At 42.5% G+C, this 14,702-nt stretch overlaps 2 protein-coding genes across 2 annotated transcripts; one reads left to right on the top strand and one right to left on the bottom strand.

Annotated features, from left to right (window-relative positions):
* Positions 1 to 5,144: 5,144 nt before the first annotated feature.
* Positions 5,145 to 8,067, bottom strand: itpa (inosine triphosphatase (nucleoside triphosphate pyrophosphatase)). The gene is made up of 8 exons (XM_083911000.1): positions 8,004 to 8,067; positions 6,374 to 6,431; positions 6,228 to 6,292; positions 6,064 to 6,137; positions 5,945 to 5,976; positions 5,748 to 5,860; positions 5,589 to 5,665; positions 5,145 to 5,392 (listed from the first exon to the last, which is right to left on the bottom strand). Exons 1-8 carry the CDS (start codon positions 8,064 to 8,066, stop codon positions 5,269 to 5,271), a joined length of 606 nt encoding a protein of 201 aa, XP_083767126.1. The 5' UTR covers position 8,067; the 3' UTR covers positions 5,145 to 5,268.
* Positions 8,068 to 8,334: 267 nt separating this feature from the next.
* On the top strand, positions 8,335 to 13,393 carry mettl13 (methyltransferase 13, eEF1A lysine and N-terminal methyltransferase; the record flags this gene model as incomplete). Its single annotated transcript, XM_083911551.1, has 9 exons — positions 8,335 to 8,487; positions 9,599 to 9,871; positions 9,983 to 10,451; positions 10,541 to 10,740; positions 10,843 to 11,032; positions 11,572 to 11,736; positions 11,883 to 12,095; positions 12,698 to 12,829; positions 13,101 to 13,393. 9 exons carry the CDS (start codon positions 8,335 to 8,337, stop codon positions 13,391 to 13,393), a joined length of 2,088 nt encoding a protein of 695 aa, XP_083767677.1.
* Positions 13,394 to 14,702: the final 1,309 nt, after the last annotated feature.

The raw sequence follows: 14,702 nt of genomic DNA, 5'->3' as shown, positions 1-14,702 counted from the left end.
ACATGGTGATCGAGGGGTATAGAATGAAAGTATTGCTTTACCATAAAATAGAAATGTTGTACCAGCCAATAGCGGCCGGCATTGCTGGTTGCCAGAGTTGTCTGTTGTTCAGCGCAGCTACTGTAGGCTGGCACTGGGTGAAATTGTTATTTGTCTCCGCAGCTGAGTGACTGGAGACATGCAAAAACTAGAGTCAATGTAGACCAAGTATTCACTTGATGGACTGAGATAAAGGAGTTAAACAGCATTAAAACGAATGCCTAAATGGCTACGTTTCTCCTGATCGGTAAGCTAACTTTCATGTTTACTTAGCTGTAACTGGTAATGGTAACTGTCAGTCAGTACTTGTTTTTATGGTGCGGTTTGCCAGAGCGGACGGGTTCAAACAGACTCCGGTCTTCTGTAGGCTACGGGCCAGGTCTGAGTGGTGGAGTTATTTTTTGTTGTTGCGACTACGATCTTTAGACACTAGATGGTGCTGTTCTGCTCATTCTCCATATTCAACCTTTAATGTTATTTTGGTAAGGCACTTGTGTTTATGTGAAGGTATGCACAGGTATGTGAGATGTGAGACGTAACCTCTTCACGTTCCCCTTCTCCTACTCACTCAAGCATTTCCTCCTTTCTCACTCATTCCTCCCTTCCGTTATTTTACTCCAAAATACTGCGACTTTTCTTATGCATGTTTTTATGCTTACACACACGTGGATACAAACATCAACTAAGTAGAGCCTTGCCAATATATTTCATGCACCAGCCTCCCCTTACGGATAGGGCTGGACGATAATTCAATATGCTCATTTATCGTCTTTCAGTCGAGTCGTATCGTGAGGAAATTGTATAAAAATATCGTGATACACAATTCCAGAGTATAGTTTTAATTGATAAGGGATCATGTTCACGAGTGAGGGGAGGATGGAGCATGAGTTTGGCCGGAGAATCGGAGCAGCGGGGGCGGTGTTGCAGTCGCTCTACCGCACCGTTGTGACGAAAAGAGAGCTGAGCCGGAAGGCAAAGCTCTCGATCTACCGGTCAGTCTTCGTTCCTACCCTCACCTATGGTCATGAAAGCTGGGTCATGACCGAAAGAACAAGGTCGCGGGTACGTAATGTGTTTTCTCAGGAGGGGGGCTGGAGTCTCCCTTAGAGAGAGGGGGTGAAGTTCAGCATCCGTGAGGAACTCGGAGTAGAGCCGCTGCTCCTTTGCGTTGAAAGGAGCCAGTTGAGGTGGTTCAGGATCATCTGGTAAGGATGAACCCTGGGCGCCTCCCTAGGGAGGTGTTCCAGGCACGTCCAGCTGGGAGGAGGCCTCGGGAAAGACCCAGGACCAGGTGGAGAGATTATAACGATATATCACTATATCAGCATATAAGATTCCAACTGTATCACCCGGCCCTGCTTACAGACCCCTAAATATTCACTCGCTAACACTTAACTTGTGCTGCTCCGCTCTAACCTCCATATTTTTGTACAGTAATGAAAACACACAATGATGGCAGAGGTTAAAGGTGAATTTCTATTCCACATATAAACTCCCTCTGGAGAATTTAAAATGCTGTTAATATACTTCATAGAGCCCTCGGTGTCTTCAGTGGACCTGAGTTTGGTCCTGAACAGTGAAGATTGAGAGAGAGAGGGTCCCAGCAGGAACATGAATTATGCCAACTGTTTCCATTAGTCACTGCAGTGGCCTCATGGTAGATGAATGCATTAGCCTCGGAAAGTCTTCATTTAAGGGTTAGGGTTTGGTGAAGCACAAAATTTATGGGATGGAAGTCGACCCTCATTATTTGTTGCTTTGAAGTTCAAACTTTTTCTTAGTTGCGTCTGCTGTTATTCAAGGAAAAATAGTTTTGACATGAGTCGTTGTTGAACAAAACTCATCACAGTGAGCTAAATTCATTTAATTCTTGCAAATAACAAATAGGAGGAAGTACAGCCCGCCTCCCCAAAGCCACATCAAGCTCTGCTGGTGCATTCATGGGGGATTAAGCTCTCATAAAGTCAGGCATCCTTTCCTCTCTGTGATCCCAGTAGCACATTCCTTCATTAATCTACAGTAAAGCCTCCTTCTAACTACCTTGGAAAAAACCCGCTGTTATTGGTTCTCTTTCTAAAACATTCTGAAAACATCCTGTCTTTGGGACTTAAAGGTCACGTCAGGAGACCGTTTTTTTAAGTCTTGAAAGTTTCTCCAGGCCGTGGAAACAGCCGAGCGACTGTTGGGTTACTATAGTGCACTGGGTTTGGCCCCATGATGCAGAGTGGTGAACAGTTGAACAAACGAGCGATTGTCTCTACGTTTTAATTATCAGAGGAGGAATCAGTAGAGGCAGAGGTATAATTTATAATTTCAAAAACATATTTTCCCCCCCTATTCCAATATTCATTCCATGTCCCTCCAACATTTTACATAACCACTTTGGATGTCCAAATATACAGGCCGAGAGGACTAAAAACTAACTTGTGCACTCGAGTATCTCTGAGGATTGTTGTGTCTGAAATTTAAAACTCTAATAGTTGGACACATTAAATATGTAATTGCATGGTACCAGTGTCAGGCTCTCAAGCTTGAAAAAGTTTATATATATATATATAAAGTATATATATATATATATATAAATAAAGTGTCCAAGGTTCAAGGTAGAATGTATTGTCATTCTCTCCATATTCAATACTCAGTGTACAGGGGAACAGAATTGTGTTCCTTCAGTGCTAAAGTAAACACAATAAGAACAGCAATCATTTAGCACTGTCGCCTCACAGCGAGAAGGTTCCAGGTTCGCATCCCGGCCTGGGCCTTTCTGTGTGGAGTTTACAAGTTCTCCCCGTGTCTGCGTGGGTTTCCTCCGGGTTCTCCGGGTTCTCCGGTTTCCTCCCACAGTCCAAAGACGTGCACGTGTTAGGTTAATCAATGACTCTAAATTGCCCGTAGGTGTGAATGGTTGTCTGTCCCTGTTTGTCTCTATGTGCCCTGGGATAGACTGACGTCCTGTCCAGGGTGGACCCCGCCTCACAGCCGATGTCAGCTGGGATCGGCTCCAGCCCCACGTGACCCCAACAGGGACAAGCGGTTGAAGATGAATGAATGAACGGACAAAAACAAGTACAAAAACATCAAAGTGCAAGTAGTATTAAAGTTTGGGGGGAGGATGAATGTACGTATTCTCAGACAGCCAGTATTAGAAAGAAATAACATGTTTTTGACGGTTAAAGCATGTAAACATGCTGGAGCAGTAACCTGAACATGAAAATCAGCATAATATGGGACCCTTGAAATTCAAAAAGTCAATATTTTTGGGCCCCACTGAATGTTACAGCACTGACTGTGTTGACTCTGAGTCACAGAGGACAAAAGAAAAATGGGGGATGCCTTCAACCTCTAGTGACCTGAAGTCTGGCACACGTCTTCCATGTCCGTTTAAAAAACTCAGCTGACAGGTGAAGCCTCCCTGATGAAGACAGATACAGCGTTCCTTCTCACAACAACGTGCTACTTCCTGGCAGGTCCCCGATCAAAACTGACTGTTTAAGCAAAGAGAGTGGTCCGCTCGTGTCAGATCCTATCGCACCTTTTCTCTTAAGAAGTGTCCCCTTTACTTGAGTATCATTATCCGTAACAAGGTGCAGATGTTTTCTTAACATGGTTAGAAAAGCTCTGATATAGAGAAATGAGGAATGAATGCAAAAGTGCCATTAAAGGTCCCATATATTGCACTTTTTCAGGTTCGTACTTGTATTTTGTTTCTACTAGAACATGTTCACATACTATGTCTAAAAAAATCTAAACATTTTTTCATCCTATCTGTCTGAATATACCTGTATTCACCCTCTGTCTGAAATGCTTTGTTTTAGCGCCCGTCGTTAAGACCCCCTCCTGAAAAAGCCCAGTCGGCTCTAATTGGTCAGCATTTCCGGGTCCTCTGTGTCTCTGCACCGTCATTGTGTCCGGGGAATAACTGTTAAGGCAATGAAGCTACATTTTCCCTGTATATAGTACAGTTTAGGGTGAGAAGTTCAGCCATCCGTGAGGGACTCGGAGTAGAGCCGCTGCTCCTTTGCGTTGAAAGGAGCCAGTTGAGGTGGTTCAGGATCATCTAGTAAGGATGCTGCGACCTGGGCGCCTCCCTAGGGAGGTGTTCCAGGCACGTCCAGCTAGGTAGAGGCCTCAGGGAAGACCCAGGACCAGGTGGAGAGATTATATCTCCACACTGGCCTGGGAACGCCTCGGGATCCCCCAGTTAGAGCTGGTTAATGTGGCCCGGGAAAGGGAAGTTTGGGGTCCCCTGCTAAAGCTGCTGACCCTGCGACCCGACCCCGGATAAGAGACTGAAGATGAGATGGGATGAGATATAGTACAGTTGTGACATCACAAGCATACAGAAATCCTGATGACTCGTTTCTGAATACAGGCTGTGTACATGACTCCGTGGATTAAGCATTTAGAGACTTTCTCCCTGTTTGTAGCACCTTAACGCTACTGGCACTTTTCATAATATGGGACTTTTAAATCTGTGTTGAATAAAGTAGATAAAGAATCAAATATCCAGTCAGCAGTCATTAAACTGTTGACATTTCTACTGTTTTCTGGTCTCATTCAGGATGTGTGTTCTTGCTCATGTGTGATATTCTTGGTACATCTGGGAGGCATCAGTCACAGGTGTATGCATAGTTCCTGCTCAGAGACTTCCAGCTCCAGGGTAATTTATTACCCAAACCCCCCTGTAACCACTGTTGTGTTTGTACTGAACACCCCCCCCCCCCCCCCCCCCCTCTGGACTCCAGACTGAACATCCTTCCCTCGCCAGTCGCGGCCACAGAGCGGTCTGCTGCTCTCATCAGGATCCTGTTTTTAGAATTTATGCCGGTCCAAGTTCTACCTTTGTCAGTCTTTGAAAGCAAAGTCTCTAAAGGTGGTCTTTGAGTATCCACTGTGGAACAATGACATAAGTCATGCAACAATTTCCGCTATCTTCTCATATTATCTGGCAGCTGTCATTCCTGAACACTCACACGGGGAAACAGAATCACAGAGAAGGAATTTGTTGAAAAATAAGTTTATTAAAAATAAGAGAAACTGATATTGTAGATTCTACATGTAGACATTGTGATCAAAAACCTGCTATCCTCCATACGTTTCTGACCCAACAACAAAACACGTCTTACAACACGTAATAAGGAGCGTCCTCTGCACCGTCAAAACTAATGACTTGATACATTTTGCTCCAGATTGAGAAGCTGAAGCTGGTTTAAAGTGACTCTAATCCTCCTACTTTTTCTTCTTGCTCTGTGGTGAGGTACTGTTGGTTTGAGAGAAGTGCTCAGACATGGCAGCGAGCGCCCGGTAGCGGTGAGAGATGGTATTCTTCACCTCTTTGGGCAGTTCGGCATAGCTGCAGATGAGAGAGAGAAATAGTCAGTATGGATATGTTCTTATTCTTGGCTCTGTAGTGCTACACAATCTCTACAAAAGGTGAAGGGGATCATCACAGTGATGCATTTGCATTTCTAAACTGCAAGTGTCGTCTGTGTTGACCTCTGGCACCCTCTTGTGGTATGAACAGGGCCTCTCACGCGGTCCTTGCTTACGTTTTGTCATAGCCATCAGGCTGGAAACAGGGATCCCATCCAAAGTCCCGAGGTCCCCTGGGTTCAACAATGTGTCCCTTTAAAAATACCAAGAGAAAAGAGGTTATATAGAATAAAAACACGTTCACGCACTACTGGGCTAGTATGAGAGAGTCTGACCTCTGTTTTCCCTCTGAAGAGCTGCACTGGTTCATCCTTCCCGGCGGAGAAAGCAAAGGTGCAGAGAGCCCAAGCTGATTTATCTTCAAAGCCAGCGAGGAGTTTGTACAAGCCTACGGCAAAACATTTTACAAGATCAAGAGATTTTACTTTTTCTACCCAGCTCTAAATAACTCTGCATCTATTATTCTACTTACCTTCTGGCTGGAGTTTATCCAGGAACCATTTTCTACAAAAACAAAATTTAGCTGTAATTTTTACTGTTCATTACAGCTATTAAAGGAGAAAACGTCTCAGCAGATGTGGCGGTACTCACATGTAAGGACCAGGAAGGCCTCCCAAAGCCTTGAAACACAGACAGGTGTCCTCCACTATGACTGGCCCATCAATCTGAGGGTGAAACACAAACATCAGTTTCCATCATTCAACACATACTGTACATGCAGAATATTCACTTGCATGGCAGTAAAGTTATCGTACCTGTCGTGCCGCCTCCTTACACTTATGTATGGAAATCTCATCTGGCTCTCCTTGGTATTCAGGCACTGGGTAAAGACAGGATTAGGTGAGCATTGGTTACTGGAAACTATTCATTCTACTGGTTGTCCATCTTTTTGGATACTTACAATCAATCTTTTTTGACACGAGTTTGTAGGGAAACTTGTCTCCCAGGATCTGAATAACCTGATGGATGTGACCAACAAGAGTAGGGTCAAGCACAAATCTAGCAGGACTATGGCACGCAGTGTTAACTTTTAATCAAATCACATTTCTACCTGTAATTACACTTTAGATAACCATGATACCATTTCTCCAAGTCAAAATGTAATTCTTTCAAATGAGAATGATTATTTCAGGTATCCACAGTCACATTATTACTCGTACAAATGACCTCACTTTTGCCATTCATGTTTATGTTTGGGCTTTCAAGTCTTGATATCTATAATTAGTTAGTGTAGTTTTCAATTTCGCACATGTGAAAGAAATAACAACATAAATAGAAATAATTATGTAAAGAATAGGAAAAAACAAACAAAAAAGTAAGAAAATCAGAAATATTTATATTAGTTTTGTTGTTTTTGCCAGAAATAAAATACAAAATAAACAAGTAAATATTTAAGAAGAGTTTAACATGTCCGAAAAGGAGTAGTGAGAAGAATGACTTATTTCATACGACCCCTTCTCCATTTTCAAACTTTATCACATATTAAGATCCTTTTTAAATCTATTTCATAATACTGAGTTTAGACATTTTGCCCAGACACTTTTTTCCCTTTTAGTACATGTTTATAATCTGAGATTATGGTTTCCTTCTTCCTCTCTGTACTTTATGAAAATTCCTTCTTTATTCATCTTTTTAAACTGAATCAGACTTGAACATTTCCTAAACTCCACACTCATGATGTTCCACAGTCTTATCCTCGGATTGAAACACAGAAACTATTCATTGTGTTAGGCACAGTAACAGTTTTAAAATCTATTTCCCCCTCAGATTATAACCCCCTCCTCTACTGAAGAATAGTCTCTGTAAATTACCAGGTAATACATTATTTTTTGCTTTGAACATTGTTTGTGCTGTTTTGAATTCTACAATAGCAATGCATGTTATTGTTTTTGACATTAAGAAAAATTAATTTGTGATGTCCCGATTTTCAGCTTTGTGAATTATTCTTAATTACAGTTAATCAACGATCATTCTCGATATCTGTAATGTAATTCCTACTAGTAAAATTGCAGTTGAACATATCTGTAATGACATTTTTACAAGTCAGAATGTATTTTGGTTAGTAAAATTTACATTATAGATATCTGGAAGGATTTTTTCATTTGGGATATCAACATTTTGAATGTACATATCTGAAATTGGAGGGTTTTTTTCTTGTAAGAATGACATTACAGACATCCAGAAGGTTCATTTATGTCTCAAATGTAGTTGTGAATATCTGAAATGTTGATTTTGACGAGGAAGGCTTAAATTACACAAATCTGCACATACATATCCAGTCTAGCTATTAAATGTTAACACCACCTGCAGTAGCAAGACTGACTTTTGTCAAATGAAACAAGATATTTCTATAGTATAAAGTATTATAGCATTCAATTACAGCTCAATGCTCACTGTCTATGTTCAGCTGGCTCAGTCTGGGACAGCATGAAGGTGAATAAGTGAACACGTTTAATATAAGTTTCCTGTCTGAGGCGGTAAAAACAGGACTGCTGTCTGTCTCAGGTGTAAAATAGTTTATGTTTCTTTACCTCTTCGAGTTTCTTTGCGTTTCCAGTCACGAAGACCACAGCCCTCCCTGCAGGAACAGCCATGTTGAATGACACCCGGAGGACTAACAATAGCGCACTGTACACTTCCGGTCCAGCAGCGGCCAATAAAAATCCTCTCCGACAGCTCCAGCGAATCAGCGGGCAGTATTTAACCCCGCCTACAGATGAATCCTCCAATCAGCGAGCGGTACTGACAGCAATGAGTTCCGGCCTGAAAAGTAGATGCCATGTGGAAAAGTGGCTGTCAGCAGTAGACTCTAGCACGTTAAACAGAAACGTTTTGTACTTATTGTAGCTTCTGAAGCCGATAATGAGTCTTTTACCTCGCACCGCGGAGGAGTTCAGCTCCGCCGAGTACTGGGAGAAGTTCTTTAAGAAGCGCGGAGAGAGGGCGTTTGAATGGTACGGAGACTACAACAAACTCTGCGGTGTTCTGCATAAATACATCAAAGTCCAGGATAAGGTAAGAAACCTGGTAGAGCAGGATCATCGGGATGCAGAGGATACACAGTTCGTTGCAGGCTGTCACTGTGATGAACAGTTAATATCCACAGTGTCAGGAAAATCCCAATAAAGCAACAAGTTACATTATTAATAATCCCATATTTATTACAGCACCAATGCACTATTGTCATGTGTACAGTTCCACTGTCCTCTGTCTTTATACATACACTTACATTTATATCTGTGCATATTAGTCAAATGTTTATGTTCATTTTTGTTCTCCTTGTTTTAGCTGTATGTTTATTTCTGTGTCTGTGTATTTAGAGTGAAAGCCACAGTCAAATTCCTTGTTTGTGTCCATGGTTACTTGGCCTTTAAAGCTGATTCTGACAGCTGTATTTAAATGTTACAATACATGTTAATACAGCATAAACAATCTGTGTTGACATTTTGCCTAATATTAATTCACTTCATGCTAATATGTATGTGTTGTATTGTGGCAAATAAGGGACTTCAGATGTTTCTTAACCTGTCTATTTAGGGTCATTTCCATAGTCACACATATTTAATTCCTGTCTGATATGGCCAGACTTCACAAGAGAAAGACTTGCAATCAAGATCTTACTAAAGTAAAAGTACTGTGTATCAGCATGAGTGTACTGTAAGTAACAAAAGTTAAAGCACTCATGATGCAAAAAACAATAACAGCCCCTGTAAGTGTTTTTTAATATTTGTTTTATTATTATTATTTCTTATATTATTGGATAGTTAACACTGCTTCATTGATGTGTAGCATGAGTAGCTTTTTACTCTTCCAGTCGTTCGAGGTGAAGCCGATCTACTTCATGAACTGTTGGATAGTTGAATCTACAAAATGTCATCATATTTTAGTGCATCATTTTTTTTTTGTATATTAAATTTGAGTCTGCAGAGTAGCAAACAACTTAAGCTGCCAAATTGGAGTGAAAAGTTAAATATTTTGCAATTAAATTTAGTAGACTAGAAGTAAAATGTAGCATGCAATGGAAATATTTACGTCTCAAAACTGTACTTAAGGAAATGTGGTGACTTATTTTCCACCATTGCAAATTACAATAAGTGATTAATCAACAGTATTTTGTATCTTGTAGGTTTTAGTGGTCGGCTGTGGTAACTCTGAGCTGAGTGAACAGATGTATGATGTGGGCTACAAACATCTGACTAATATTGACATCAGTGAGACAGTAGTGACACATATGAACCAGAGAAACGGCGAACGCCGGCCAGGCCTGACCTTCCATCAGGTGGATGCTACACAAACTCCATATGAGGAGGCCAGCTACCAGGCTGCTCTGGACAAGGGCACGCTGGATGCCATGGCATCAGAAGAAGAAGGAGCGCTGGCGAGGAACATGCTCACTGAGGTGAGAAACCAATGGGTCACGGCTTGCACGGACCATGTGTTTTCCTCACTTGGTAGATCCCTCAACATACATCTGTGCGTACCCGTCACAACAGTGTTCTTGTGTCTGCAGATGGGCCGTGTGCTAAGTGTCGGCGGCCGGTATGTCTGTGTGACGCTGGCTCAGGAGAGCGTCATCAAGTTGGCTGTGGAGCACTTTGTTCAGCTGGGGTGGGCTGTGAGGCTCCACTGCCTGCAGGAGGAAAGTGGGAAAGAAGAGGACTCATTTGCTCTTCCTGTCTTTGTTTTGGTTTGCACCAAGTTTCGTCAGCCCATGCCCATGCCTATTCTGGAGATGTGTCTCGGGGAGGATGGAGCCCCTACTCGTCTCACACAGGTAGCAGAGTTGTTGGCAGCTGTGAGGGAGCATCAGGCTTACTCTGTCTTAAAAAAGAGGCTCCGCACAAGCACAGACGCCTGCTCGACCCCCTCACTCACTCTCTGCCACGCCAAAACTGGCCTCCCCAGATACACTCTCACGGTACAAGACTGTCCTCCAGGTGCCAAAGTGCCAAGATCAAATCAGTTTGCTATTTTTATTGGTGAGCTTATGTTTCTGCCTTCCTATGTAATCCCAGTGGTGGTGTTTTTTCTTGTTTGATGATTTTTACCCCTCTGCTTATCCTGTCAGTGCCTCAAGGCAGTGACACAGCTTGGCTCTACAGCTCCAATGAGGGGCGAAGGCAGCTTGCAGCCAGTGCTAACTTTCGGCGCCTGGTAATTGTGGCAATGCACAGGAATCAAGAGTACACAGATATGCAGGCCGTCCAGTCAGAGCTCTCGCCAATGGTGATGGACCTGGCTCCCCCGGGTATGCCAGCCAACCAGCAGGTAATACACACACTTTAAGAGATGCTCAATCGTAGAATGAAACATTTCATGTTGCACAAATGTGCACTGGTGTATTCATTTGAGCTCTCTGGCCCCATTCAGGTGCCGTTTCTGTCGGTTGGAGGGGACCTGGGTTGGCGAGAGGAGGTCAGCAGGGGTGTGAGTGAGCTGAGCGGGGAGTACTGTGTGGAGAATGTCAAAGGGGAAGACGGAGAACTGTATCGGAGACTGGTTTTCCTGTCAAATGCTGCTCTCGTCCAATCAGAGAGCCGTCTTGTTCCTTCAAATTCTGGTCAGTTCTTTTCGTTGTTACCTGGAAGCATTCACAATCTATCTTTACTGTTCCTCTGTGCCCTTTTTAATAATTTAAACACCAAAACATTCAGCTCAATAAGGATGTTTTTGCTATAACTTTATACCTTTCATACTTTCAGAATTAGACTTCAGTATGTTAGAAAGCATACGAACAAATGACAGTACTTCATGTTAAAGAAAATACTAAAAACAACTGGGAACATCGTCTCCAGATCTACACAGGCTTTGTCTTTTACATCCCAGACCTTGAGATTGAAACTCAATCGACTGTCTGATGGGTGTTCTGTATAGACCAAATCACTCTGACGTTGCACTTGCAACAAATCATTTCCAGGTTGACAACTGGCAGACTATTTACATTGCTGAGATATGTAAACTCAGCAAGCTTGTTTATGTCTGATGTAATTTTCAGTCGTCCACTGTAATGTTTAAAGATTTATATAATTGATCTGATTGTCTTTACAAGATGCATTATTATATTGTTGGTGAAATTAATGAATATATATGTCTCTGCAGCATCAAGTCACAAGAAGAAAAACAAAAAGAAGGTCAAGCCAACAGCCGCTCCATCAACATCCTCCACCTCTCTGTCAGTGGACAGTGGCTTCCTCTGCTGCGCTCACCATGAAGTGATGGTGGCTGGCCTTACCATGCTTGGGGTGGGCACCCCACAGAACAAAGGTCAGTTCATACCTGTTAAGTACAGTCTTGTTGAAGTGAAGAGGAGGAAATGCTGACTACACAGCCACAGCGTTCCAGCATCTTGCGTAAAATATTTGATTAAGCTTTACCTGTGGCCTTTTCATCTCCTCTATCTCCCTTCTTAGACGTCCCAGTATCGGTGCTCCTGGTGGGACTCGGTGGTGGAGGCCTCCCTCAGTTTCTACGGGACTTTGTTCCCAATGTTACTGTTGAGGTTGTAGAACTAGACCCCGTCGTGATGCAGGTGGCGAAGGAATGGTTTGGATTCCGACCAGATGATCATTTGACTGTCACTCTTGGGGACGGCCTTGAACGCATCTGTGCCCTGGAAAAAGAAGGTTAGTGAAGAAGTCGTCAAGAGAGGACAGTTGAAGAAGAAAGGCTACACCAGTGAATATATTCAAGGTCCCATATTGTAAAAACAGAGATTTTAAAGTTTGTTTTTAAAGTATTATAAAGCACGTTGAGGTGCAGTCTAAATACGGTGAAAGTATATAAACAATCCAGAGAGAAATGCACAGCGCATATAGAGAAACGGTGCCTTTAAACAAGTCGTCATGGCATCTGTACGGTTGTGATGTCACTAACATACTATATAAATGTAGAAAGTGCTGCTACAGTGCCACTACAGTCGGCTGAAATGAAGCTGCAGAGAGCACAGATGTGGAAGATCCAGAAATGCGAACCAAAAAGAGCAGACTGGGCTTTTTCAGGAGGGGGTCTTAAAGAGACAGACGCTAAAACGAAGCATGTGTTTTAGATACAGGGTGAATACTGGTTTATTCAGACACATTATGAAAAAAATAATGTTTTTTTTAATTAACCCATGTAAACATGTTCTAGTAGAAACCCCAAATAAAAGCATGAACCTGAAAATGAGCACAGTATGTTTCCTTTAACAATACCAAGAGGTCCCTGTGGCTCCTTTTTTCCTCTGTAGGTGGTCGTTTGTTTGATGCCATCATGTTCGATGTAGACAACAAAGACAGTTCAGTGGGTATGAGCTGCCCTCCTGCTGCCTTTGTAGAAACCTCGATTCTGCAGAAAGTCTGCAGCCTACTAGCTCCCAGAGGTACAGTATTTTTACATAAAAAATATCTCCATCTGCTGGAATTTGTCATGTTTTCTTTTGAATAATGACAATACATGCATTTACATAGCCCTTTTAAGACCCCTCTTGTAAATGAAGTAGACAACTAAAAGGCACATTAACAAATTGCTGTTTAGTGGTCTCATTTCACATGTAAGACGTTCTCATTTCACAGAATATGTCAGCATAGTTGTTTGTTTCATCTACATGTAATCGTCTCTCCTCCGTCTGTCTCTCCCTGCCATTGAACCAGGTGTATTCATACTGAACCTTGTGTGTCGTGACTCAGTCTTGAGGAAGAGCGTGTTGGAGCGTGTGAGCGCCGTGTTTCCCACCATCCTCTCTAGAAAGATTGAAGGGGAAGTCAACGAGGTCCTTCTGTGCTCTCGCGGAGAAAAGGAGACATCTGACACTGCTCACATCCTTCCAAGCCTGAAAGGAGCGGCCACAAGTCTGCAGAGCGCACTGTACTCTCACAGGACTGGCACCAACAGCAGCCCACATATAGACATCGCAGAGTTGTTAAAAGACCTGAAAGTCGAGTAAAGTTTGTTTGTGATCAGAGGGGACGGCATTAAATCATGTGTCAAGACTGTTTGAGACAATATGTTAAAGATAAATATGAGAATAAGCGTCGACTTCATTCAGTACAATGTAATGAAAAGTATACGATGATGTATAACATAGTATACAATCACAAGCAAAGAAGCTTTTATCTAAATGTGCTTCTACAAAACATGATTAATTCCAAGTGCCTGGTGCAGATCCTTGAGGGCCCCCTCTCAATATTAAGAGAATGTGCATTTGCCCCCCTCATTAAAAACATAAAAGTAGCAGAGGACTTTTATTTTGAAGAACTGCTAGAACTCGTTTGTAATCGGCCATATGCAATCTTAAAAATAGCCAAAAACGGAAAGGAGAAGCGCTGTTGATGCTACACTCAGATGAAATAAACAGGGCAAAACCTACTCTTACACTGCTGCAAATCAGAGGGAGACTAATATCTAAAAGGCGGAGTTGTAGTCTGTCATCTATGACGGAGTATAAGGACTTCAAGATTAGAAGAAGATCATAATGGATGGAATAGGTGACTTTAAGGCACTTTATTTTTATATTTAAAATGATTACAGGTGTTTTCCTTTGCATATAGTTCCACTCAGGTTCAGAAAATTAAGTGTTTGATCAAAACTTTATTTAGAAGAAGAAAAAGAAATACTTTTTATTTATCCCGCAAGGGAAATTAGATTTTTAAATGTTTTCATTCTTTCACTGTTTTTATTTATGTTACAAACACACAGTCCTGAAATACACACATGCACAAACTGGACCTATATACATGCAATTAATGGAGAGATGTCAGAGCGAGGGGGTTGCTAATGGATCAGCGCCCCGAGCACTTGGGGGTTCGGTGCCTTGCTCAACAGCACCTCGGCAGTGCCCAGGAGATAAACTGGCACCTCTCCAACCACCAGTCCACACTCCATTCATGGTCCACTATTCGACTTAAGCCGCAGACCCTCCGGTTCCCAGCCGAGTCACCTATGGACTGAGCTACTGCCGCCCCCCAATTTACTCTTAACCCCCCACAGGGTTAAAAGTAAATGTGCGTCCTTGCCCAGTGCTGTTAGGCGTTTGAAATTGCATTATTATTGCATCATTTCACCATTCAAACGTAGCCTTCAGTTTCTCTTTCACTTGCTTCAGGTTTCCAGTGTACTACACGGGTGCCGCTCACTCCCTCACTGCCAAAGAATGCAGCAGTGTTATTTACAGTAGATGAATCTTACGCTCTGGTTCTAGTTGCGGTGTTTATAGGACTGCAGGAGCCCTACCCACACTGGATGTGTGAGCATTT

The sequence above is a fragment of the Echiichthys vipera genome (assembly GCF_963691815.1).
Source record: "Echiichthys vipera genome assembly, chromosome: 3".
Classification (NCBI taxonomy): Eukaryota; Metazoa; Chordata; class Actinopteri; order Perciformes; family Trachinidae; genus Echiichthys; species Echiichthys vipera.
Note: the sequence above shows the minus strand (reverse complement) of the source record. Positions and strands in the feature narration are given on the sequence as shown.

Bases quoted from the DNA above. Each gene is read 5' to 3' on its own strand.
- itpa (XM_083911000.1), bottom strand. From the start codon at position 8,066: ATGGCTGTTCCTGCAGGGAGGGCTGTGGTCTTCGTGACTGGAAACGCA. The intron at 5,861-5,944 runs GTAAGTAGAATA...GTTTTGCCGTAG, and splicing joins GGATAAACTCCAGCCAGAAG to GCTTGTACAAACTCCTCGCT. The intron at 5,666-5,747 runs GTCAGACTCTCT...GTATTTTTAAAG, and splicing joins TCTTCAGAGGGAAAACAGAG to GGACACATTGTTGAACCCAG.